The sequence below is a fragment of the Gigantopelta aegis genome, chromosome 8, assembly GCF_016097555.1.
Source record: "Gigantopelta aegis isolate Gae_Host chromosome 8, Gae_host_genome, whole genome shotgun sequence".
NCBI classification, from domain to species: Eukaryota; Metazoa; Mollusca; class Gastropoda; order Neomphalida; family Peltospiridae; genus Gigantopelta; species Gigantopelta aegis.
In genome coordinates, this window is record NC_054706.1 from 52,449,227 (window position 1) to 52,465,080 (window position 15,854).

At 35.8% G+C, this 15,854-nt stretch overlaps 1 protein-coding gene across 1 annotated transcript in view; it reads left to right on the top strand.

The window, feature by feature from the left end:
- Nucleotides 1–15,854, top strand: part of LOC121378474 (probable ATP-dependent RNA helicase DDX46) — a 36,202-nt gene that overhangs the window by 14,776 nt on the left and 5,572 nt on the right. The window contains exons 10-19 of the mRNA XM_041506661.1: nucleotides 456–631; nucleotides 1,921–2,121; nucleotides 5,299–5,381; nucleotides 6,809–6,973; nucleotides 7,906–8,133; nucleotides 9,324–9,427; nucleotides 10,100–10,262; nucleotides 10,837–10,986; nucleotides 13,644–13,883; nucleotides 14,776–14,949. Of these exons, the coding sequence (XP_041362595.1) occupies nucleotides 456–631; nucleotides 1,921–2,121; nucleotides 5,299–5,381; nucleotides 6,809–6,973; nucleotides 7,906–8,133; nucleotides 9,324–9,427; nucleotides 10,100–10,262; nucleotides 10,837–10,986; nucleotides 13,644–13,883; nucleotides 14,776–14,949 (1,684 nt within the window). The remainder of the gene's footprint in view (nucleotides 1–455; nucleotides 632–1,920; nucleotides 2,122–5,298; nucleotides 5,382–6,808; nucleotides 6,974–7,905; nucleotides 8,134–9,323; nucleotides 9,428–10,099; nucleotides 10,263–10,836; nucleotides 10,987–13,643; nucleotides 13,884–14,775; nucleotides 14,950–15,854) is intronic.

Below are 15,854 nucleotides of genomic sequence, written 5' to 3' on the forward strand. Positions count from 1 at the left end.
TTGCACCCCTCCATAGAAAAACCCTGCAGCCTACCAATTAGGTTTGACATCCAATCAGGCATGTCATTTTTATCAGCTTTTTATTTGATGCTAACGTTTTGTTTGCATAATATAATTTTCACAAAGTAGACCTGATTTGATCTGAAATATTGAAAAATGACCTTTAATTTAGTATTATGGTTTTAGCTTTTATTGTTAAATGGGTGTTACACCTCTGTCTAACAGCTTGTAATTAAACTATGTTCTGAGATGTCATTACAGGGAACATTTTGTTTTCAAAGTCTTGATAGCAATATTTCTAGTCCTTCGAAAATTGATTAGCAACTACTGTTTAATGTTTTAAAATTGTGTAAAGATCTCTGAAACTTGCATAGCAATTCGCGACACGATACTGAACAAAATGTTCCCTGCATTAAATAAACATTTCTTGTAAAGACTTTTGTTTTATTTTGTAGACACGATTATGAAAAACCAACTCCGATTCAAGCTCAGGCCATTCCGGCCATCATGAGTGGGCGTGACCTGATTGGAATTGCTAAAACGGGAAGTGGAAAGACTGTCGCGTTTCTCCTGCCCATGTTCAGACACATCATGGATCAGACACCGCTTGCAGATGAGGATGGTCCAATTGGTAATTTGAGGGATTTTGTTGTCATGCTTTGGTATCATTATTGTACTTGGCAGGGTTCTGCTCAGGATTTCTTGAGGGGTGGCAAGTTTTTCCCCACTGGATTTGGCAGCAAAAGGCGGATGTGGCGGGGGTCTTGGCCCTCCCCCAGGAATTTTTTTTAATGCAGGCCCTCAGATGCGATCTGAGCAACTCATAAGGCCCCTAATACAGTTTAAAATCTTGTGAATTTTTTCAGATTTTTGATGTAATTTTTAATGTAATGTAATTGTTTTTTCTTCCTTGCCCAAAGTTTCACTGCAGCCGTGAAAGGAAATCTCTGTTATTATGTCAATTATTTGTTCACAGGCATCGCCGTATTCTTTGCATGAAAACCTCCACCAATGTCTTTAAAACACCGTAGCAAACGCGTTGATTAATTAAATTTACAAACTGCGCAATAATTATGACTAACTCCTATTACGAGATATTCTCAACCAAATACATGTATTAAAACCATAAAGAACAATAATAAAAAACAAAAAAAGAAACTAGATCTATAGATCTTGTCTAGCGGGCCTATTTGTTCATGAGATCGTTTCATGTCGTTTTATAGCAGCTGGATCAGCTGCATGCAATAGCAGGTGATCGCAGCGTCACTCGCAGCCGTCTGAGATACTACAGTAAATGTAACGCACGTGGCATAGCCGGTTATGACGCGTGTTTGTTTAAAGTTGCGGAAAGTATGTCACAATTGTATTAAACTGTTACATGGTGAAAATAAAGAATTATTTAATGCCTGGTGATAAAAGTAGTGGTGGTCGGAAAAAGCACTTCTTGAGCTTAGTGGTGGTCGGGCATGTCTGAGTGCTGGCAAGGCCGACCAGTGCCAATCAGCGCGGGCAGAATGCTGACTTTGGGCCATATGTGAACTTCAGTGACATTTTTATTGTTTGTCTTGTCTTAGGGGTTTTGGTAATATACTTTGTATGATTTGCAGCATTTTTATAAGATGTTAGAGTACTTACGACAGGGTTAGACAAATCCACTTGCCCTCAGTCCCAGCTAGTGAATTTTTGTTCTGGGTTAGTGATAATTATCAACTGTAGGGCATACACAACATGTCTGTGATGGCTTGTGACTTTCTCAAACATTGTGTCAAAATTTGATTTGATTAGAGAATTTGGTCAATTACATCATTTATTGGTAATATATTGTGAAAAACATTACCTCAATTACTTGTCGATTATCAGCATAATATTAATTGATATACATAATAATAAATATGGGATTTTTTCAATTGAATATTTCAGCTGTTATTTTAACACCGACTAGAGAACTAGCTTTGCAGATCACCACAGAATGCAAGAAGTTCACCAAGGCTTGTGGACTGAAGGCAGTTTGTGTATATGGTGGAACGGGAATTTCCGAGCAGATTGCCGAATTGAAACGTGGATGTGAGATCATTGTGTGCACACCAGGCAGGATGATTGACATGTTGGCAGCAAATAATGGTAAGAATGATATGGACATTTTTTTCAGAAATGTATGCTACGATCGAAAAAAAGCTTTTATATTTTATTAATTTTATGTCATTGGATTAGTGCAAAAATAATACTCTTATTTTCATGCCTTTTAATCAGTGCATTTGATCAGATCGGATTGTGTTTTGGGTCACTAGATCAAAGATAAGTTATGGATTGATTGAAATCATATTTGTACTGTTGGACAATATTGCAAAAAGAATACCTAGGATTGTTTTTCTTCTTCTCACCATTAGACTGAACATCAAATGTTCACCATTGAACTTTTATGCAGAGCCATACAAATCAAATGTTTGGGTTTTTTTTTTAAAGTACTATGAATATTTTAGTTCCTTAAGCTCTTATTTGTGAAGATGACAGAAAAATAAATACCCATGGTAATAATAACTGATTCATAAGGCTAGTCTGGAATGTGTTTTTGAAATGAAATGATATCTTAAATTGGTGGCATTTATTCCTTTTAGAACTGGTCACATTTAAAAGTCTACATGATAGTCATAGTTATAGGATATTAAATAAGCTTCCATTTTGTATCATGTTTTATGTCCCAAGTGAAATAATTTTCATTTGTCACAAGCTACAGCGAGTGACAATAAAAATTATTTCACATGATATGAAATGGTAGCAAATTTAATTTCCTATTTATTACCCATAATCAATCTTAATTTGTATCACTCAACTCATTTGGTTGACATTCCTTTAAGGTTGTAATGCGCCAATCGATGACGTCAAAGTGTTACGTCCCATTTGGCGTTATGTACCAAGATATTTTTAACCATATGGGTAATAAAACATTATTAGGTGATGATAGTTAAAGGTTAAATAAGATGATTATTAGGTGATGACAGTTAAAGGTTAAATAAGATGATTATTAGGTGATTATAGTTAAAGGTTAAATAAGATGATTATTAGGTGATGATAGTTAAAGGTTAAATAAGATGATTATTATTCATTTGTCAGTTACTTCTACATAATATGTTGGATTCCATCACTGAAATCAATTTTATTAATTGTTTTCCTAAGTAGTAACATCATTCTCTAGTGACCATCAGGTGAACTTTACCAGCCCATGCTGATATTTCACTTCATGGGATCTTTCGATTTTAGATTTCCTTTCATGATTTCCTTTCATGAATTAATATCTTGGATATTTTGCAAAGCACAAAGTTTTTCGACTACCTTTGGATATATAACCCCATGTTTGGTGCTTGGGTTTCCGACATGGCTGGTTGAACGTGGTAGGATAGGGTCCTGTCTACCACACATACGGTGTAATTTGTTTCTTTTTTTCAACCAGGCTAACTAGTCATGCCATGCTGCAAGTTATATTTAAGTGTACTGCAGGTTGAAGACGAAGGACGAAGTGCATGGTGGGCTGTGTTGGTACACACGGATTGAACAAATTTGTACTATGCACATGGTACACACATGCAAACTGAACTATTTATGATACCTTTGTGGTTTGAGTGTCACAGATTAACAGTTGTTTACAGCCCTCGAAATTAGAACATTTTATAACAGCAATTTAGTAAAAAATAATAACACATGTAAATACCCGAGATTGGTAAAATGCAGGTCAGTTTTGAAACCGCTTTTTGCAGCAGCACGGCTGATTGCCATTGTGAATTTCGAGGGCTGTGTTTATGCAATATAAATCTGGCCCTCCTGTGCTAAACACACTGGAACATGCCACCTGATTGTTCAGTTCTTTAGCAGTTATTTACATTCCAAATCAGAAAAAACACAAACCAGTTACCATGGGTACCTTTAGGTTCTATAATTTTCCCTAAAAACAACTTTGACATCCAATAGCCAGTGATTAATAAATCAGTGTGCTCTAGTGGTGTCGTTAAACAAAACAAACTTTCCCTAAAAACAACAGACCAAATATTTTATAATTGTCATATATTTACTAGTAATTTTTCTTTTTTTCAATTAGTCTGAATTATTAAGTGAGGCAGTATTTTTCATGTAATGATTGGAGTAACAATGTTGTTAAATTGGATCGTGCTGTTCGGATTAATTAAGATTGATTTATCATTGTAAGTGGCAGATCTATATAAAATAATGTTTAGGTGGGGTGAGAGTGGGCAAACATTGGGTTCATAAAACAAATACAAGAAATTAACAAATTAGCACTAGGGTGTTGAATACCTTGAAGTTTACTTTCTATTTAGTTTCATTATTAAACTATATTATTCACTTTATGTTATAAGTAACTCGGAGGAAGTAAAATTGGCATGCTATGGTAGTGAATTAATTGTATGATTATTATAATGACCAGCTTCCTGTAGTCGGTTCAGTAACTGGATGATTTGTGTTTGAATCACATGAGATGTACAGATTAAAACAAAAGATTCAGTAGCTTTTAGCACAGCTGGGCCAGGTTTGTGACATAAATTAAAACTGTTAAAATATTACATCTGAAATATAGAAAGCAGTTTAGTTTTGGGTAACATTGGCTGCATTATTTTTAAAGCTACATATGTATATTATTAATGGAGATACCCATTTAATAAGTGAAGTTGTGTAACCACTTTCACTAATAGAGAAACCTTTAGCAATTCACTAACTGGCAAGTTATGTTATCTGTAGTGATATTTTTGTTTATATTGAACCTGAAAGAAACCATTTCATTTCAACTATAGATAAATTCTAATTGAATATGCAATAAATATTCCCAAGCATGTGTTAAAATTTAGAATAAATATGTACATGTATATATTTTATAGGTTCTTTCTATAGAAAGTTTTGATTACTATAATAACTAGTCAAGATTTTTTTAAATGAACAAATGGGCTAATATTTTGAATGTGATGCAATAGCTGATTAATAAGTTCTAATATTGTGATTCACAAATTTCCAAGAAAAAATATTCAGTTCTATTGACTTGCTTTAGACTGGGACTGAGTAATTTACAGTCTAGATTTAATTTTTTCATATAACATGCATGCAATATGTATGTGGCATTGCAAAGAAATCCAAGTGTCAAAATATTATTAGAGACTTGAGTAACACAGGGCCCGACATTACACACACTTAGTCTAATCAAAATCGATCACAAGTATCAAACATCACATGTAGAAACTTTGAGAGGTCTATTTGTTTGTCAAGTGTTCTAATTTGTGTTCACTGTGTATGTTGCAGGTCGAGTTACAAACCTTCGTCGATGTACATACATTGTTCTTGATGAGGCAGACAGAATGTTTGACATGGGTTTTGAACCACAGGTAAGCATTTGATAAAATACGCCCTAATGCCAATTGATACACCAAAGATCCAATGCGAAGAATCAGTGCACATTGAGTGCGGTTACTTTCAGTTGTTGCTACACCAACTTCAGTTATGAAGCGCTTCCAACCATTCCACATCAGTATGTGGAATTTAGAATTCACTTTCAGTTATGTTCAGTTGTATCGGGGTATGACCATTTTTTTGAAAAGTCACTAGCCACAGGGTTAGTGGGTTTGTAAATTCCATTAGCCCACCAAAATAAAAGCACTAGCCCAAATTTTTTATCAAGTACAACAAACTTTTTATTAGGCTGAAAAACAGTATATGTTTTTAGGAACCCAACTCCCATAGTACTTAGAAAAATGGGCTGACTTGTTTTTCAATATACATGTGTATCATTTAAAAAAAAAAGAAGAAATAATTATTAATATGTAGGTGAAAGTTTATCTCGACCTGTATAGGTGAATGAAGTTTAAACCTGCCTTTCGTAATTTTCATTTCAAACAACTTTTTTCAAGTTTGATCCTAAATCATTGTCCCGTTTTTGGAGGATCTCTGTCTCAGATATGTTTGCACAGCAGATTATTAATAAATGTTAATTTAATAATTAAATAAAAATAATTTGTATTCAAATTTCTTTTAAAAAGTCTATGGTCAAATACATTTTTTGGAAAAGTTTCATTAGAAGAATTGTATCATGGCGTTACGTGTTTTTGATAGGATAAACAAAAGATGTTAACAAAAAGCAAAAGATATTGTCAAAAATTAGGAAAGATGTATATAATAAATAGACCATTTCATAGTGGGTTTTTTAATGCAATTTTCATGTCAACTTGTGATGTGTGAAAATCATATTTTCACTCATTGCTTCGCAATTCATGAAAATATGGTTTTCACACATCACGAGTTGACATAAAAATGTAATCGAAAAAACCCATTAAATAGCCTCTATATTGTTATTGATTTGTTGACACTATCCAATGACCAATGTCTGGATAACATTTATCAAACAAATGTCAATGGAGAAAAAAAAATATTGTGAGCTAGCAGTGGGTTTTTTTCTTCTTTTTAAACCCACTAGCCCATCGGGCTAGTGGGTTTGCATTTGCCACTAGCCCTGTGTTAAAAAGCGCAGGCCCTGGGCTTTGGGCTAGTGGATTTGTCAAACTCTAGTTGTACTTTTTGTAGAGTCAGCTATCATTGACAGAATATGGTCGGTTCCAGTTTTGATGACTTGCCGTATGAAAGCATTGATACAGATACAGTTGTGATGTTATATGAAAACAGTCAGACCCTCCTGTTAAATCATAACCCTATATGGTGTGTCAGTGGGTAATGTCACAGACTCCACTTCTAGTTCAATATGTACCGATGCACATTTAAGAATCCTTATGTGATGTAATTGTGATTGTCTGTTGCCTAGGTGATGAGAATCATGGACAACGTTCGACCTGATCGCCAAACGGTCATGTTCTCTGCCACGTTCCCGAGACAGATGGAGGCTCTGGCAAGACGTATTCTGCAGAAACCCATTGAAGTGCAGGTCGGGGGTCGCAGTGTTGTGTGTAAAGATGTTGAACAGCATGTGGTGAGTACACGTGTGTGTAACACACATGGTTTAGTTAGATGTCTTTCAGGGTCGAATTCAGTGTTTTCTGTCAAACATTGTTTGTGCCAGTTTAATTGGAGTGGATTAAAGTCTTAAATTATTAGTCCCCTACCAGTCCAACTGAAGGGGACTATAGGTTTCCTCTTCATCCTTCTATGTCTGTGTGTCCGTCCATCTGTCCCACATATAGTTTTCCTTACTTTTTTCCGCAATGCCTCAAGATACTTAGCTGAAATATTGTGTATAGCTTTTTCAGGTATGGCTACAGATCAACTTCGACTTTCATGTCGATTTATCCATTTTTGACAGAGTTATGGTCCTAGAAAATAGGAGATATAAAAATGAGTTGTCCATACTTTTTTTCCAAATGCCTCAAGATAAGGAGCAGAAATTTTATGTATAGTTTTATCAGGTACTGTTATAGATAAAGTTTGACTTGCATGTCGATTTACCCATTTTTCACAGAGGTATGACCCTTGAAGTTAGGAGATATGAAAATTTGTTGAGCTCAGTAAGGGACATGCGTTGTAGAATGCTTATTGTGATTAGGTTTTATTCTAGATTGTAATTGTATTTTATTGTAGATTGTAATTGTATTTTTTTGTTGATTGTAATTGGGTTTTATTGTAGATTGTGTTTTAGGGTTGATTATGATTGTGTTTTATTCTAGATTGTGAATGTGTTTTATTGTGGATTGTGTTTGATTGTAGATTGTGATTGTGTTTTATTGTAGATTGTATTTATAGATTGTGTATTGTAGACTGTGATTGTAGATTGTGATTGTGTTTGTAGATTGTGATTGTGTTTTATTGTAGATTGTGTTTGTAGATTGTGTTTTATTATAGATTGAGTTTGATAGTAGACTGTTTGATTGTAGATTGTGTTTGATAGTAGACTGTGTTTGATTGTAGATTGTGATTGAGGAAGACAAGAAGTTCTTCAAGCTGCTGGAGATCCTGGGTATCTACCACGAACACGGTAGTGTGCTCATCTTCGTGGACAAGCAGGAGCACGCGGACGAGCTGATGAAGGAGCTGATGAAACACTCGTACCCGTGCATGTCTCTGCACGGCGGCATCGACCAGTACGACAGGGATAGCACCATCGTCGACTTCAAGAACGGAACAGTCAAACTCCTGGTCAGTGCTCTATAATCAGTCAGTTTTAAGCATGCAGGATCATACAGAGCTGAATTTGCGAAAGGGTACCATCGTGTTTTTATTATTGGTGCATGTAGGTGTTAAATGTGGACAAAATATGTTGTATATGGCTAAACTGTCGTGTTTTAAGAAATTTCATTTTAGGGAAGCTATCATTCTGGCTCCCCAGAAGAAAAAAAAGTGGGGCAGGATGTAGTCCAGTGGTAAAACACTTGCTTGATGCACGGTCAGTTTATCATTGATCAGTCAGTGGGCCCATTAGGATATTTCTTGTTCCAGCCAGTGCACCACGACTGGTATATCAAAGGCCGTGGTATGTGTTATCCTGTCTGTGGGATGGTGCATATAAAAGATCCATTGCTACTAATGGAAAAATGTACCGGGTTTTCTTTAAGACTATATGTTAGAATTACCAAACATTTGACATCCAATAGCCGGTGATTAATAAATCAATGGGCACTAGTGGTGTTGTTAAACAAAACAAACTAACTTTATTTCAGGTGCATGTAGTTGCTAAACGTGGACAAAGTATAATGTCTGCATATGGCAAAGCAGTTGTGTTTATTTTAAATTATTAATTATACATGGCTGTTCCGGGAAATTACATGTCAACTGGGTTCACTAGTATCTTATGATTTACAGTTGTTTACATGTTAGCTGGGTTAAAAACAATTTGACTGCATTCTGAGCATTGTGTACCTTTTGTTAAGACGTTTCTTGAAACTCTCCAGGCTCCATATTCATAAACATACTTAAGTCAATGTATGATACTTATCTATGTACTTTAAGTATGTATTTAGGTATCATACTTTGACTTAGGTACGTTTATGAATACGGAGCCTGATGACCACTTTAGTCCTGTGCAATGGCCACTTTGAGTTTTCCCTTGGATAAGCATTAAGCACATATTCATTAGGTGGGTTTATTTGTCATTGCTTTTTATTTCATTAATCCAATTGCTTTTACATTTCTGACCATTTTTATGTTATTAGTTTTCCATTCTTGCTCTTAACTCAGATTCTAGATATCTGACAAAGGTAGTTAATATAATAGAAAAAATGTATAACAATATTGCCATATTTTATATTCAACATTGGATATCTGTAAAAATAAATTATGTTTATATTTGTGTCAAATGGTAATTACCATTATATTTTGTCATTATTCAGGTGGCCACATCAGTTGCAGCAAGGGGCCTGGATGTGAAGCACCTGATACTTGTTGTTAATTTCAACTGTCCCAACCATTACGAAGATTACGTACACCGCTGCGGGTGAGTATCGCTAATGTCATAAATACATTGTGTTTTTGATACAGATAAGGCCATAATTGATTAAATGCTAGAATTTAAAATTGTTTTTTTAAAATGGGCAAGGGATGTGTGAAATTTTCTTTTTTTCTTTTATGTTTTTAGGACATTGGAAATCATATATGTTTAAAGTACAATTTAAAAAAAATAATTTTAAATTGTGCTTTCATATACATGATAAGGCCTGAGGAATTCAGATGTTCTCTTGTTTTTATAAAACAAAATGTTTTTCCTTCAGTTTAGTAGCCCAATAAAATCTGCTTAATTACCTGGGCCATGTTTAAGAAAAACTCTGCTAATAACCAGTCTACCCAATTTTCCGTTTCAGTCCTGTGCAGGAATATAATATGCAATTTTTTTTATTGTTCTATAAATTAGTACATGTATGTGATTTAGTTGATTCAATTGCACAACTAATTTGTTCGTGTTGTAGTATTGGATTTATTCACTGGTATGTGAAAGGCTGTAAAGATTCCTTGATGGTAATGGGAAAAAATATAGAAGGTGTTCTCAGACTATGTGTCAAAATTATCAAATGTTTGATATTCAATAGCTGATGATTAATAAATCAAGGTGCTCTAGTGGCGTCATTAAAAAAAGACTTTAACATTATAAAATGTTATTTCCATTTTTCAGGCGGACCGGTCGAGCAGGCCGGAAGGGTTATGCCTATACGTTTGTGATGCCTGAACAGGAGAGATATGCTGGTGAAATTCTCCGAGCTCTCGAGCTGTCTAGTTCATCAGTTCCTCCCGAACTTTCTACCATGTGGAATGCATATAAAGAGAGGGCAAAAGCTGTAAGTTGTTTCTATATGCTGCAAAATCTGTAAGGGTATTGTTTACATACTGCAAAAATATTTCTTTTCAACTTAACCTGACCTACCTATCAAAATTCGCAACCCCAAAACCCCCACCCAAAACCATTCTGGAAGATTCTAGGCAGTCGGATGTTAAGATATTCGGACCAGTCCAATTTAATAGGGGGAAATTTCCATAGGGTAGAGGTCAGACTAAGTGTTCAATAAATGAATTTTTTTAATTTAAGTTTGATCCATTATTTTTATTCCATGTTTATATATATATTTTTTATGTCCATTACTGCAACCTAATGTCTTATTTTCATAGATAATGATATGTAGTGGAGGTTAAGAGGAATATCATTATCAAAACTGGTTTCAGATAAACGTTAGGTGCTGAATATTAATATTGGAACAAATAAACATATTTTTAAGCACAACAAATGTTTTTGTTTTGTTTTTATTTCGGCACATATGTTATATTAAAATGTTGTCATCATTTAACAAAGAGCTTTCCATTATATTATGTGCACAGAAACATTTTTGACTTTGTTTAGTTACGTTTTGCTTACAGGAAGGTAAAACTATCAGGAGCTCCAGTGGGTTTAAAGGCAAGGGCTTCAAGTTTGACGAGACCGAGGCCCACCTGGCTAACGAGCGTAAGAAGTTACAGAAAGCTGCTCTTGGTATTGCCGACTCGGATGACGAAGATGCTGGAATGGATGTAAGTACAAGATGTTTCTTCAGAATAAGCTGGCCTGCTAAAGGGTGTGCCAGAAATGATCACCTGTGGATAGGTCGAGGAGATTGTATTTTGTTTCCATTTTACAGCATTTAAACTACTGTTGAAGTTGAATTGGTAGTTATATTTTTCAACACACTTTTTACATATAACTAATTTTAGCATGTAATGAGCTAGTATTTTTTCTAATTATTTTGCTAAATGTTTTCAAATAAAAAGAGTCGAATTGCTAACTATAGTTTTTGTTCTTTTGAAACACTTAATTCCCATCATCCAGAGAAAGTTAACTAAAAGTCCTGGTATTTGGGATATTTATAAAATCAATCTTTCATCGTATCGTCCCTTTCAAGCACCACTTATTTTGGATTTGATTTGATTAACGTCCCTATATCCAATTACGGTTCAAGCACGTCTCTCCCGGGCACAATCTCCGACTTTGCCAGTGACTGGGTCCGGGACAGAAGGGGGGTAGAGTTGGAAATGGGCAGTATTTTGAAAATGGCAATTAGTAAAAAAATTAATCGAATTTTAAAAAATAAAATAAAGTTAACAAGCGAAATAAAAATAATTGACAGCTCGGCCGCATATTTATATAATTTGTCTGAATGAAAGAGTATGAGACTAGGGTATAGTCCAGTCGTCATGGTTGGTATAGTGGTGCGGATGCGCCCGGTTCCGGAGGATACAAGATGGTATCAATATAAAACAAAGTAAAGTCTAGAAAAGATTAGTAGGGGCCGACCCCACTTCCTATTTCTTCTTAGAGTGGGGAGGTCAATCTTCCAGTGCTGCTAGGACAGGTCAGACATGTAGAGACTAAACGCGAACAACTGTGGTGTTCTGCAGAATGGATGCGTATGGAAAAACAAGTTGACATAAGTCAGCCGAAAAAATTATGTGGAGGTAAGGAATCTCGCTAAAAGAGAATCCAACCTGGTATTGCAGGCTGTCGAAATGAGTAGTGTTCCAGGATTCAATCAGTTCCAGTGGCTGCATATATCCAAGTAAAAAAACTCCATTTTGGTGACAAAAACAAAACAAAATGTAGGATTCCCAAGTCAAGCACACGAAAGCACGTGCAGTGTGCACTAGTGAAACAAACATGTCTTACTGTGTCAAGCTCCAGATTGGGACTGACTTATTTTGGATAAATTTATCAAACTAATCGCCTCGGTCACTGTATTGACACTTTCAGATTGACTAGAAGATCGAGGACATGTTTGTGAGAAATTTATGAAACTAATAAATTTCACTCACTATATTGTCCCTTTCAGATTGACCGAAAGATTAAAGACATGTATGCGAGTCGTAATATTCATAAAATCAATCTTTCACTGTCTCGTCACTTTCAAGCACCACTTATTTCGGATAAATTTATAAAACTAATTACCTTACTCACTGTACTGTCCCTTTCAGATTGACCAGAAGATCGAGGACATGTTTGCAATAAACATATAAAACTAATCACCTACTCAATGTACTGTCACTTTCAGATTGACCAGAAGATCGAGGACATGTTTGCAATAAACATATAAAACTAATCACCTACTCAATGTACTGTCCCTTTCAGATTGACCAGAAGATCGAGGACATTTTTGCAATCATCTTCATAAAACAAGGCTAATATTCGTTCCTCGTATTCAGCCTTGATACATGTCGTCAAGAAATCATGCCACAAAATGCTTAAATTTCATTGGATGCGATGAGATCTGATTGCAACGAATCGCAACACTCCTTATAGATTCCCTTGTTATTGTAAACAAAGATGGCAGCGTCAGCATCCGTGGAAACGTGTAGTGTTTATCACGATATGTTAAAAAAAAGGTTTCAGCGGTTAATTTTTGATATAGGTCTCACTACACAGATGCCATCTGCCATTGAAACCCATGTTAAACTGCCCAACTTCAAGCGAAGATTGCCCATAGAACGGGTTCTTGTTGTCACTAACAACATACACCATTGCGAACATACATTATATAAGCATTTATTTTCACTCCAAAATTGAGAACATTTCCGTCTCAGTTTTTTGCTATATGACTGCATCTGGCTGTAGTACCGGTCCGAACAGGTGGTTCATTAACCGATTCACTCCGGCTGTCACTTGCGCTATATACCCATGTCCCAAAAGGTCGATGCACAATATTACAAAATAACATGGGCAAAATACAGCCAGAAGGCTTACCATTAAACATACATATTGTTTTAATTCTTCACCATTTCCTAGAAGTGAATATGTGAACCATAACATGTGTCACAATTATGAACTATAGTGGACCGTGATCAATCAACTCTCACCCGGAAGTGATCTGTGTAGTGAGACCATTGCTTTCAAGATTGTCACATGTTACCGATGCTGTGATTGGTCAGCGATGTCATCGTGTAAGGGACATAATCGGTGTTACAAATTTTCTTCCAATAGAGGGCGCTAGTAGTGGATATCAGTAATCTTGACTACATGTATCAATGCTGAATACGAGGAACGAATATTAGCCTTGATTTATGAAGATGGTTTGCAATAAACATATAAAACTAATCACCTACTCAATGTACTGTCCCTTTCAGATTGACTAGAAGATTGAGGACATGTTTGCAATAAATTTATAAAACTAATCACCTACTCACTGTACTGTCCCTTTCAGATTGACCAGAAGATCGAGGACATGTTTGCGAGTCGTAAGTACGTAACGGACGTGGCGAAACCGATCGTGAACCAGCAGACGCAGCAGGCGCAGAGTAACCAGATCAAGCTGGAGCTGGCCAAGAAGCTGGCGGCGAGGATCAACATGCAGCGCAACCTGGGACCCGACGCCCAGGACATCACGCAGCAGGCAGCCGTCGCCATCCTCAAGGGAGACTCAGTGGCTGCTCCACAAGTAGCGGTAAGTTGTTGGGGTTTTTAAGATGGATTTTCAGCTATTAAGTTAAAAGTTATCCTCAGGGAGACTGTGGCTGCTCCACAAGTAGCAGTAAGTTAGCTGTGGTTTTTAAGATGGAATTTCAGCTATTAAGTTAAAGTTTGTTTTGTTTAATGATGCCACTAAAGCACAATGATTAATTAATCATCAGCTGTTGGATATCAAACATATATGTCTGTGGGATGGTGCATATAAAAGATCCCTTGCTACTACTGGAAAAAATGTAGCAGGTTTCCTCTCTAAGACTACATGTCAAAATTACCAAATGTTTGACATCCAATAGTCGATGATTAATAAATCAATGTGCTCTAGTGGTGTCATTAAACAAAATTAACTTTTTAACTGGTGGTGACATTAAACAAAACAAATGTTTTTGATGCTACAGTTAAATGGTCACTGTTGGTGGTCCTAAAGATGAAATAGGAAGAATAAATCATTACTAGATAGTGGCTGCTCCTGGACAATACACCTGAGAATAATTCACGACAGAAAACTGTCATGATCTTGTAAAAAGAATCTTTACAAAAAGAGTTGTGCAGAAATGCAAGTTAAATGTATTAATGATTTTGTTGTTTAGGGGCCGTCCATAATTTTCAACATTTTCACGAGCGTACAAACCGTAAGCAGGGGGGGTGGGGGTGGTTATGGGGCCAACGTACACTTTTTGAAAATGAAAAATGTCAATCAACATTTTTCATTTGGGGATGTACACTTTTGGGGGGTGGGGTGGGGTGGGAGGGGGTGGTCAAAAGTGTACACTTTGTACACTTGTGAAAATGTTGAAAATTATGGACGGCCCCTTAGTGGTTTAGTGTCTATGAATGATTTAACCATTACTTTAAACATTTGATTACAGTCGAAAACAATCGCGGAGCAGATGGCTGAGAAGATCAACGCGAAGCTTGGCTACCGGCCGCAGGTGGAGGAGGAGAAGGAGCAGGAGGTACCGGCCGACACGTTCAAGCGGTATGAGGAGGAGCTCGACATCAACGACTTCCCACAGACCGCCAGGTGGAAAGTCACATCCAAGGTATTTCGTTTTTTACTTTTCATTTCTGCTGGTTAACTTTACAAGGAATTATCAAAACATCTTGTCACTTTTTATGGGTTTTCTTAATATGGATAGCTTTAACAAAAATTTATTTTTAGATATATTTTCGATAATTTTTTCCATTTTGTTAGCAACATTTACAGGATACTAAAATGTGGATCACAAAGCTAGGTTATGCAGTTAAATCATATTGTGATTAAATTGTCTAGCAATTGGTGATGCAATACCAAAACTGCACACATGACTGTATTGACACCATATCATTCTTTTCAAGTTTAAATGGCATTCTGTTGCAATTATGAGTAAACTCTGTGGACAATTAAATATTGTTCCACTGACAAAGCAGGCATTAAAAAAAAAAATATTGTCAACATGTCAGAAACTATCTTGCCAGTAAAATGTTTTCTACATGGGGAGACATGGATCTAAACTGTAATAAGAGATTGTCACCAGGTAATAGTTATATATTTTACCATTTCTGCACCCCTGTATCACTAAGTGGTATTTCCCACCAGTAACAAGCAGAGAATGATAGCAGATAATAGTTATTTATGTGTGAGAAGCAAGTTTCTTCTTTATTCTCTAGACATAGTTTGCACCTATCTCATGTTAATAGGAGTAATAGCTGCTGATTCATCAGTATGCTGGAATTGTTGCTATACAAATTTCTTCTTTATTCTCTAGACATAGTTTGCACCTATCTCATGTTAATAGGAGTAATAGCTGCTGATTCATCAGTATGCTGGAATTGTTGCTATACAAGTTTCTTCTTTATTCTCTAGACATAGTTTGCACCTATCTCATGTTAATAGGAGTAATAGCTGCTGATTCATCAGTATGCTGGAATTGTTGCTATACAAATTTCTTCTTTATTCTCTAGACAT